The sequence below is a fragment of the Berghia stephanieae genome, chromosome 1 (genome assembly GCF_034508935.2).
Source record: "Berghia stephanieae isolate SIO BIC M18660-M18661 chromosome 1, UCSD_Bste_1.3, whole genome shotgun sequence".
Lineage (NCBI taxonomy): Eukaryota > Metazoa > Mollusca > Gastropoda > Nudibranchia > Aeolidiidae > Berghia > Berghia stephanieae.
Genome location: NC_088360.1, coordinates 76,569,928 through 76,582,378, shown reverse-complemented (window position 1 = coordinate 76,582,378; position 12,451 = coordinate 76,569,928). Strand labels below are relative to the sequence as shown.

Here is a 12,451-nt window from a genome sequence, read left to right as displayed (position 1 = left end):
TCGACACCGCCATAAACACTACTCAACCAACTCGCGATCATACGGTGGTACACTGCTAACATCCGATCACAAACTTGTAAAAACGAATTTCAACATAAATGTGTACAGACAACGAAGACAGAAAGGTAAAACGGCAGTCAAAATAAACACGGCAAAAATAGTAAATGAGCGAGAATGTCGCATTCATTACCAATATGAACTTAACTCAAGTCTATGGAAAATAAAGCAAAACAGTAATCCAAACAATGAATGGAAAGAGACGCAAGCGGCAATGAAATATGCGGGGGAAGAAAGTGCAGGCTCTATTAATACAACTAAGAACAAACCAAATCGAACGCCTAACATCGCTATTAACGATCTATCGCGGCAACAAAAAGAACTTAGGATCAGGATACAAAACACGAAAGACTCGGAAGAAATAATAAACCTGAAAACGGAACGAAACAAAATACTGCATTCAATTCGATCACTTACAATAAAACACAGAAACGAGGAATTAGACAAAAAAGTGGAAGACATAGAAAAGTCCAAAAATAACGCATCGTCTATGTTCAAAGCGACGAAATCTCTGAACCGAAAACCATTCGAGAACCCAAAACTACAGGATAAATTTGGCAAACAGACAACAAATCCCAACGATATCCTTGACATTGTAACTGACCACTTCCAGCAGAAATTTCACAAACAAGTCTCACAAATATCGCCCTTCTCAGGAAACCCTAGAGACCTAAACAACCGCATCACAACAACTGAAGTTAGAAATAGCATAAAGTGCCTAAACAATAACAGATCCCCAGGCGAAGATGAAATTCCCGCTGAATTGCTGAAATGCGGTACCCTCTCCCTGGATCTGAGCATTGCAAACATAATGAACAAAACATTCTCAACACACAAAGACTGGGACATAAACAGCGGTGTCCTAATTACAATACAAAAACCAGGAAAAACGAAAGGACCCGTAAACAACCTGCGCCCAATAACATTACTGAATACCATAAGAAAAACACTGTCAACTATTGTCCTCAACAGAATTAGACCGAAAATAGAAAATTATCTATCACATAGCCAAAGCGGGTTTCGCCAAGACCGAAGCACATCGGACGTTGTATGGACACATAAATGGTTGGCAGCAAAGGCACTCAAAGAAAACATATCCATAACAATATCCGGAATCGATATGTCCGCAGCCTTTGATACGATCGACAGAGGAAAACTTTTGGAGATATTAACAGAAATAGTAGACGAAGACGAGCTCCGAATAATCCGATTTCTCCTCAGCAACACAAAGATACAACCAAGGATATACGGGGCCACAAAACAGACGCAGTTCGAAAGTAACATCGGGACCCCCCAAGGAGATAGTCTGAGCCCGATTCTGTTCACAATATACTTAGAACACGCTCTGAAAGAAGTTCGAAAAGTCATTCCAAAACCAACGACTCATATTGAGAATGCAATCCCTAGAGAAATCGCCTATGCAGATGATGTCGATTTTATTGGATCAACACCAGCAAATATAGACATCATACAAAATACCCTCATGAAATATAACCTCCAAGTCAATGCCAATAAAACCGAATTTACAACAATATCGAGGAACAAAGAGGAATGGAAAAGAACAAAGAAAGTCGGCTCACTAATTGGAGACACCGAGGATGTACAAAGAAGAAAACAGCTATCAAACGCCGCACTCAGTAAACTCACCAATGTATGGATTAGAGGTGACAAAATAAAGAGAAAAACCAAACTGAAACTGTACCATGCTATTGTAAAACCGGTACTTCTGTATAACTGCGGCACTTGGGCGTTGACAAAATCCGAAGAAGAACATCTGGATGCCTTCCATCGCACACAGCTAAGAAGGGTACTGGACATCAAATACCCCAAAAAGATCTCAAATGAATCACTCTATAAGATCACAAAAGAAAGACCAATCTCCCTTGACATTTTACAACAACGATGGCAACTTTTCGGTCACATACTACGCAGGGACAAAAACATACCAGCAAACCAAGCCATGTCGGGATACTTCCAAAAACACGGGAACCTTTTCAGAGGAAGACCGATCACAACACTCCCCGTGATCCTAAACAAAAACCTCACAACACTTGGACAAAGCATTAGTCTCATAACGGCAGGGGACCTTGAAAATCTGAGAACCCTAGCAGAGGACCGGCAATATTGGAGACACCTCAGACAGGAAATACTGGAAACAGCCAAGGCGACCCGATCTTTCGGTCGAGACGCGAAAGGCATCTAAGTCAAGTAAGTCAAGTCAGGTATGAATGATTTAACATTAGTTGGTTGAAAATATATTTAATTTTTTGGGGGATTGGACATAAGTCATAGTTTGTTCAGCATTTTCTGTTGTTGTATAAGTACAGAAGTGCATACTATTTTCCAGAGTAACTTTCATTATATTTTATGCATCAATTATTTACCACAGGTGGAGGGGTGTCAAACTTGTTCTAATGGCCACAGAGGATCAATTTATGAAGAACAGCGATCGACTGTTAGTGCCCTTATAAAAAGCTTGCGGACTTGTGTACCCAATGTGACAAGGCCTTGGATGACTTTAAATACAGATGGAAATTCAGAGATAGGAGCAGAAGGGGGAGAATTAACATCAGAATCATACTTTGAGTCAAAACAAGGTCACTCTGTCGCCCCTTTAAAAGATGAAGGACCAGAATACATTACAGATATTGGCAAATTTAAAAGTCAGCTAAAGCCGTTTCCTCCACATGAGGTAATATCTTAAATAACACAATCGCAGGCGATATATTCTATATATTGAATCTCAATTTCATCATCATCATCATCATCATCATCATCATCATCATCATCATCATCATCATCATCATCATCATCATCATCATCATCATCATCATCATCGGCAGCATCTTCAGTATCAATAGTAGTAGTAGTAGTAGTAGTAGTAGTAGTAGTAGTAGTAGTAGTAGCAGTAGCAGTAGCAGTAGCAGCAGCAGCAGCAGCAGCAGCAGCAGTAGTAGTAGTAGTAGTAGTAGTAGTAGTAGTAGTAGTAGTAGTAGGTAGTAGTAGTAGTAGTAGTAGTAGTAGTAGTAGTAGTAGTACAGAAGTTTCCATAGAGTGCTTGTTACCTGGATGTCCATTCATTCTATCTGAATGCCAGTTTTTCTCATGTAATACATATTCAGTCTATTGATCTCAGTTCAGCTGTACGCATGTTAACATTTTTTGTTGTTGTTTTGTTTGCCTTTGGCAGACATATTCTCCGAATTGTTTTTTTTTAAATTTATTATTATTTTTCTTTTATATTCATCCGTATCCTTATTTTAACGAGTCAATCAAGAACCTAAAATGTGCTTAGAATGTGTGATAAGAAAGTGCATTTAATGCGCACAGCCGTTTACTGCTTTCACTTTAGTTCGACAGGTAAATTTTGCCGGACGCTAGTTCATAACAGATGGTGAGTCACGGCCTGTGCCGAAAGGGAGACTGAGCAATTTTTCCTATTTTGATGATTTTTTTCTCAAGTTCAAAGTGGCGTAGTAAAGATGCTATTAGATGTAGCAATAAGATATTTTAGAGTCATAACTAGTGATCTACATACTTTTATTTGATATAATTTTAGTAGATCATTTGGGATTAGATTTTATAGGAAATAACCATAAAAATGGGTCAGAAATTTTAATTACTTCAAACGATATAATCAAAAATTACATAGTTATCTGAGTTTATACAAATAAATGGGAAATACTGCAATAATCATCAATATTCACAGAGTAGAAATATATAATCAAAGTCGTTTTGTAATGAAGCATTGTTGAGATATCCGCTCACCTGTACAGTAATATCCTTTTTTGACAGCAATAAAAAAATGCGTTAATCACCGAATTGTAGGGGTTTGTTGATCAAATGATCAAAACGAACTGATTTTAGTAATGGCAATTGACAATTCTTAGGAAAAGATAGGTTATATACATTCCTTTGACGTTTGTATAGATCTAAACTATATAATAATAATAATAATAATAAATAATAATAATAATAATAATAAATAATAATAATAATAATAATAATAAAGTAATGATAATAATAATAATAATAATAATAATAATAATAATAATAATAATAATAATAATAATAATAATAATAATAATAATATTAATAATAATAATAGTAATAATAATAATAATAATAATAATAATAATAATAATAATAATAATAATAATAATAATGATAATAATAATATATAATAATAATAATAATAATGACGATAATAACTACAATAATAATAATAATAATAATAATAATAATAATAATAATAATAATAATAATATAATAATAATAATAATAATAATGATAATAATGATGATGATGATGATGATCATGATCATTTTCATGGAAATAATATAGTGGCTATCACCCAAACGCCTGCTAATTTTGGTAAAACGCAATCATTTCTCTTTAAAATATCGTTCAAAATGCTCGTTTAAAAAAAATGGAATTCGCCTATATATGTCCACTCTGACAGAGAGGAAATAAAAAAAAAAGAAAGAAAGAAAGAATAAAGAATTTTACTGAATCATTTGCGGCCAAAGAATTGACTCATCACCTGTTTCCGAGAGTTTTATTTAACTTCCCAACGCCCCAAATTACTATCAATTCATTCAATATAATTTACTCCTCCCCACTCCACGCTCTCCGGCAATTTCCTTTCATGTCCCTCAAACTGCTTTCTTTTCATGGAGCGTCCAATCAGCTTTTTACAATTGCCCATTTCCAATTGGCTGCTGAATAAGGATGATTCTAATTTCAATTGTCCACCACTCGGTCATCAGCAAAGTCAAGAAAGCTCCTCCTACTCAAATCACACATACCCACGAATATGATAGGCCTTGTAGACCAGTCACTGGTCTTTGATGTTACACAACCATCCGCCAGCTTTGATCACATGGCTTTTGATGATGTCACTCAATATCTATCTTCTTCTCTCAATCCCGTTGACTGTACCACGAGTCAACATAAAAGAATATCGCGGTGAGGTGCGAATCGTGAAGATGGAATGACCTAGCTGTGTTAAAGTTATAGGTTCAAAGTTCAATTGTCAGAGAGAACTGAGGTGGTAAAATGAAAATTGTTTCGTGGTAAAACGTTGCATAAATTAGTTTTATGTACACCAACACACACACTTACACACACACACACACACACACACTCTCTCTCTCTCTCTCTCTCTCTCTCTCTCTCTCTCTCTCTCTCTCTCTCTCTCTCTCTCTCTCTCCAGTGCTGCGACAAAAAAAAAAAAAAAAAAAAAAAAAAAGGACGCCGACCAGATAGCTAACACTATTTAAAATGGAAATTTATTGAAAATAGTCTGCTTATTGAACAACCGAAGCATCGTGGATAACAGAAATGATCATTGTGAATCAGTTGAAACACGTGATATCTATGTAATACTAATACTGGTAATAATCATATAATATCAGTGTATTTATCTTACTCTTGATCACCACTGTAATAATAATAATAATAATAATAATAATAATAATAATAATAATAATAATAATAATAATAATAATAATAATAATAATAATAATAATAATAATAATATAATAATGATAATAATATTATTAATAATAATGATAATAGTAAAAAATAAATAATATCCATTTTTTGACAATAAAAAATCGTGATAAAGGCATTGAAAAAGATGGGAGGGGGGGGGGGAGGATTAATGATCAGATAATCAAAATGAACTGTTATTTTAAAATAAATTGACAATCATAGGTAAAGATAAGTTATAAGTATTCCTTTGAACTTTGTATAGACGTCTAGATCTTAACACATTTTTATACTTTTTATTAACATACATAAAACCTCACGATTATTGTAAGGAACAGCTGATTGTTACATTTCACAGAAACAGCATCTAATTAACCAACGTTCTGTTTTCTTTTTTTCACCGGTGGAACTTCACTTCCTAATTCTGGAGCAGTTTGCATGAAATGTTTTTTAACCACATATCTCATTTGAGCCCTTTCACAGCTTATTCGGCAGAGTCCATTTGCCATTTGCATTGAGACAATGCTTGTTTTCAGTATGACCATTCATCTGACTAAGAAAAAAAATCATTAGTTATTATTGATATTGATGATGATGATGATGATGATGATGATGATGATGATGATGATGATGATAATAATAATAATTGTAATTATAAGAGTTATAATAATATTATTGATTGTTAGTAATAATACGATAGTGATCGCCTAGATGCCTGCTAATAATAATAACGTAATAATTTTCCTTTAAAATATAGTTCTAAATGCCCGTTATTCAAAATGGAATCCGCCTATATACCCACACTGAAATATTTTTAGCAAAAATAAGATAGAGAAAGAAGTTTACTGTAGCATTTGCGGCCAAAAAAATTGATTTATCACCGGTCTGCGAGAGTCTTATTTGACACCTAGACAACGCCCCAAATTACGTTCAATTCATTTCAAATTTACTCCACCTCTCCAGCAATTTCATCCCATGACCTCCAAACTGATTTCTCTCCATGGGGCGCCAATCAGATGTTTACAATTACCCATTTCCAATTGGCTGCTGAAAAAGGCCAATTATAATTTCAATCGTCCACCAGTCGGTCATCGGCAAAGTCAAATAAGCCCCTCCCACTCAAATCACATATACTCTCGAAACTTCGGCCTTGTAACGCAGTCCACCGGGCTTTTGATGTTACACAATCATCCGCCACCTTTGATCACATCGCTTTTGATGTCATAATATATCTATCTACCCTCTTTTCCCACGCCCGTTGACTGTACCAACGGGCGATGTAGAAGAATATCGAGGGAAGGTGCGAATCGTGAAGACGGAATGGCAAATCGGTGTGAAAGTTATAGGTTCAAAGTTCAATTTTCACAGAGAACTCATGAGAACTTGACTGAACAAGCAATAAAAATCGTTCCGTTCTAAAAATGTAAGTACATGAGTTTTATACACACACACACACACACACACACACGCGCGCGCTCCCTCCCTTCCCCCCCCCCCCCCCCCCCCCCCGTTCTCTCTCTCTCTCTGAGTGTGTGTGTGTGTACTACTACTACTACTACTACTACTACTACTACTACTACTACTACTACTACTACTACTACTACTACTACTACTACTACTACTACTACTACTACTACTACTACTACTACTACTACTACTACTACTACTACTACTATTACTGCGCTATCATCATCATCATCATCATCATCATCATCATCATCATCGTCATCATCACCATAAAACAACAACAACAATAACGTTATCATCACAATTGGACTCGTGTTCTTATGTCTCAGGAGTTTGTCTGAATACGGGACTATTTTGTTAGCCAACAAAGAATTGGACAAAATGTGTTTACACATTCATTGTGCAGAAACCGGTCATTACAAATCATTGAAATAAATGCTATATTACAAGTGGATTATTACTCTTATATTTACTACCATGTGTTAGGGTAACAAAACTCAGATAACATCAATTTGAATTTTTTAAACAATTAAAAATATTTTTCAGGTTAATTTTAAATAGGAAAATATACATTTTTCAAGAAAGAATAAAGTATACTCACCATTTCTTGATATCAATGAAAATAATTGCGTCTTGAAGATGAAAATGTGGCCGTTATATCCATATAAAATAGAAAAATATAGAAGAAGTGTATGGTCAGCAATTGCAGTGTAAAAATGAACGATTTTACGAAATCTGTCCTATAGCCTGACTGACAATGAAATCCAAGCGGTGCATTCTACCTGCAGGGATAAATATAGGCCAGTTTTCACGTTCTGGACATCTGTTATGACGTAACCACACGGTGGTCTCCCCGTCATCGACGGTGGGTCGTTCCCATTGGGGGTGAGGCGGTAGAAAACTAAAGTGAGGTATCTAGTGTAATAAACGGCTGTGTGCGATGAGATGGAGAAAAACGTTTTATCAGGCATTCAAGTTATAAAGTTTTAAAATGTCATTAACAATTAAATAAATTGCACTACAAGACGATCAGGAGAGTAGCAAACCATATTTTTCTCTTTTTCTCTTGGATATGTATTGATAATAATAATAATTCTGGGTGAGTAAGTCGGTTTATTTTAAAAAAGAAGAAAGAAGAAGAAGAAGAAGAAGAAGAAGAAGAAGAAGAAGAAGAAGAAGAAGAAGAAGAAGAAGAAGAAGAAGAAGAAGAAGAAGAAGAAGAAGATAGACAACAGCAACAAAAGCTATTCATAATATTGATATGTTATGTCATTACCTGTTATGTCATTACCTAGAATGTTTTGATTAGAAATAACGAAGGCCTGTATTTGTTTAATATATAGATAAACTATAAAGAATGAATATGTGAATATTTTAACAACAAAATAAAAACCTCCAACACAATCAGTGTGATTACATTTATTAAGTAAAGAGAACAAATACTTACGTAACAAACACGACCAGTCGTATCTAAATGGTATTTTTTGAGACTGAATTCATTGCTTACGTTTTACGGTTAAATTATAATATATTCAAACAAAACATTTAGCAGCACATAACAGAGGGATGTTAAACGAGGAAATAAATCCCATTTTACCTTTTCTCTCTCAACTGACGAATCTTGCCGCGCCGGAGTCATAACAAAAAAGAATTTCATTCCAAGTCAAAGACAGAAGGCAAGTTGGAAAAGAGATATAGAGGGAATGAAAACAAAACAAGCGACTAACTTGTCCACTATAGGAGTTTAAAAATAAAACAAAACAAACAAAAACACCCAGACAGTTACAATGTTCATATCAGTAACAATTGGCTATAGCAAATGGATTACAAGATAAAGGATATCAAAAAATTGTTTATTGTTTTTGTTTTTAACACTTTTGCGGCACTTGCAGTACATTTAAGTCATATCAGGGCTAGTAAAAAGGAAGAAAATTGGATAGTAAATAAGTAAATATATTCTAGATGTATAATTAAAAGGACTTGAGGAAAAAGTAAGACAGAGGGGAATTGGTACAAATATGTAACAGATGTAGATTCCAAGAGCACACTTTGTGTACTTAGTTTGAGATCACCTAAAAGTCTCACCCAGACACCAGCACAAGTCACCACTAAAACGAATACACTCAAACGTTTGTTAAACAAAGAAAAATCACAGTGCATAACAGAGAAATGGTCTACAAGGAAAAAATATATAATCTCCCAAAACTAACTATACATTCGACTGTTTCCCACCCTGCCAAGGTTAGGGTCAGGACAAAACTAGGCAATCTCATTCCAAGACAAAGACAAAACGGATACAGGGGTATAGAAGACACAGAAAGTAGCTCCTTGCCCACTCTGGGAGGTCGGGAACACCACCCACTCAAAACAATTATCTCCACCTGACAATATCATGTATCCCTCCTAAAAAGACTCATTCTAGAACAATAGACATGAAAAGAATTGGAACAGATTAAGTTTTTAAGGGTTTTACAGCGCTTGCAACATTTAGGTCATCTCAGCGCCGGTAAAAAGGAAGCAAATCGGATAGTATCTGAGAAAAAGTAAGACGGGACTGGTTCAAATAGGATCCGAAGGAGATTTGAAAAGCAAACTTTATATTTAGTTTGAGATCACCTAAGACCCATCGAGACTAGCATAAGATTCCACCAGGAGAAACACGATATATTAAAACAAACCAGAATAATCTCATTCCATGACAAAGAAAATTAGATGTCATACTCGGGTGCAAATTAAATATCTGATCGTTCACAGCGTTGTCTCTGCTGAAAAAAATGTACTATCGTCTAACAGGCGTCGTATCTCGTCTCTTGTGTTAAGTGTTGCCGTTGGCTAGGAACCCCTTGTTTTGTTTTTGTTTTTAAGGTTGTTATTGCGCTTGCAACACATATCGGTTATATCAGTGCCAGTAAAAAGGAAGAAAGTTGGACTGTAAAACATTCTAGATGTACAATAAAAGGACTTGGGGGGGGGGGGGGGGGGGGGGGGGGGGGGGTAAAACATAGGGGAAATGGTTCAAAGAGGGAACGTGTAGATTCCAAGAGCACACTATCAGTGAACTTAATTTGAGAACACCTAAAAGTCTCACTCAGACACCAGCACAAGTCCGCACTAAGAGGAACACACTCAAATGGTTACAAACCTTATGTTAAGAATAAAGAAAAATAACAGTACATATAACAGAGATGATTTACAAGGGGAAAAAAATCTCCTAAAACTATAACTATACACGTTTCCCTCCCAGCCAAGGACTCCACCAGGGTTAGGACAAAACTAAGTAAATCTCATTCCAAGACAAAGAAAGAAAGCAATTGGAAAACAATACTGGAGAATAGAAGAGGCAGCAAGTACTCTGCCCACAATGTGAGGTCGGGAATCCCACCCAGTAGGAACGCCTTGTAAAGCGCTACGTGCACCTTGTGGATATCGCGCCATATAAATGCTCAGTAAATGTCTTTTAGACAATAGCAATTGCTACCCTTTGGATAGGACACTAGTCCATAGCAAAGTACTTTCCACCAGATCAAACATCTCCAACTACCCAATCAATGTTGGGTGGACTGGGTAGAGGGGGTCGGTCCCTTTGTATGTGAAACTAGAGCTATCAAATGCTCTGGTAAGGGTGACCTCACTTATCATAGGAGGCCAAAGACCCCGCCCCTGATATAGGAAATGTTTTTGTTTTTATGTTTTTAAGGGTTTTACGGCGCTTGCAACACATTTAGGTTATATCAGCGCCAGTAAAAAGGCAGAAAATGGGAGAGTAAAAGGTTATAGAATTACAATTAAAGCACCCAAGAAAAAGTAAGACAAAGGGGAACTGGGAACAAATAGGGAACAGATGTAGATTCCATGAGCATACCACCAATGTAATTAGTTTGAGATCCCCTATAAGTCTCTGGACACAAGCACAAAATCTAACAAAGAGGAATAAACTCAAATGCTTACATAATACATTCAAAAATAACAAATATAATAAAACATAACAGAGAGATGATTTACTAGGAAAAGAATATCATCTCCCAAAACAATAACTATGCATTTGACTGTTTCCCTCCCAGCTAGGACTCCAGCCAGGGCCAGTACAAAACCAAGTAATCTCATTCCAAGACAAAGACAGAAAGCATGTTGGAAAACAGATATAAGAGGATAGAAGTCACAGTATGTACTCCCCTGCCCACTGTGGGAGGTCAGGAACCCCACCCGGTGATATAGGATAATTGAAAATATAAATTGCAAGATCCATCTCCTAGGTGATTTAAAAGGACGATGGGGGATTTTCAAAATATAGATTAGAAATTAAGAATTGCATAAAAGCCCCCCCCCCCCCCCCAAAAAAAAAAAAAAAAAAAAAATAAATAAATGAAAATTTCGAAATAGAGAAAAGAGAAAGATACAAAATTGGATTTAAGATAATAAACCTGTGTGATAACTTCACATAGGAATGTCCCAATCAGACACGGGTACATTGCCATGCATGAGGGATACACTCATTACAAAATGCGCATCACTAAATAAAACGTAGTGATATTTAGATAAGGAAACTCTTTATAAAGGAAAAATAGCTCAAGAAAAAGGACCCCTACAATTGACAACTTCCGTATAGGCTAATAGCACCAACCAAGGTAAGGACAAAACCAATAAATCTCAAGAACAAGAGAGAAAAAAGTCAACATGAAAGGAGAACACAGCCATAGCAAGACAACATAGAGTGACCGTCTCAGTCCAAAATAATAAATAAAAAAATAAACAAACAAAAATAGATAAATAAAAAAGAAACACAAAAGGAATATTTTGATTGTTTATTTGTAAAAACTTGTTTGGAGCGGGTTTTTTTTACATTATTCTACACAATATCCTCATGAGTGCCTCTGAAATGGAAAGGAAAAAAGATTAGTGTCATTCAAAAACGAGGACAGAGTACCACAAAAGCCACAACAAAATTGTCTAAATACAGAAAAAAGTAGAGAAAGTGCAAAGTGAATACTAAGCTGCTAGCAAATGTAACTGTGAAAAGTATTTTACTGGAATAAAACAGCTCTAGTAAAGAACAAAATACATTACATGGAATGTTTCGGATTTTAACAGTCTCTTTGGCTATTTGCGGCTATGTGGTCTAGTGATACGACACCCGCTTTCAGATATGAAGGTCCTAGGTTTGAGCCTTACTCGGCGCATAGTTGAGTCCTTGGAAAAGTCTCTTTACTCACATTATCTCACCGTGCTTGGGGTAAAATGAGTACCCTTCGTTAACCGCGTTGTCTCTGTCGGAAAAAGAAATTGTAACACCCGGAAAAAGAAATTGTAATATCCCTAACAGACGGGTCTCGTTCTAAAATGGGGTGTTGTGTTGTGGTTTCGCTGAAAGGCTGCATTCACATCGCTACTGTCTTTTTCAATTTTAGAGTGTTGTGAAGATTGTATTAATTATAGT

The 12,451-nt window shown here is 35.7% G+C and overlaps 1 protein-coding gene across 1 annotated transcript in view; it reads left to right on the top strand.

The window, feature by feature from the left end:
- LOC144957422 (nardilysin-like) overlaps positions 1–2,886 on the top strand; it is a 44,390-nt gene extending 41,504 nt beyond the window's left edge. Inside the window, exon 32 of the mRNA XM_078888694.1 lies at positions 2,447–2,886. Within this exon, the coding sequence (XP_078744820.1) occupies positions 2,447–2,761 (315 nt within the window). The 3' untranslated portion in view covers positions 2,762–2,886. The remainder of the gene's footprint in view (positions 1–2,446) is intronic.
- The last annotated feature ends 9,565 nt before the right edge of the window (positions 2,887–12,451 follow it).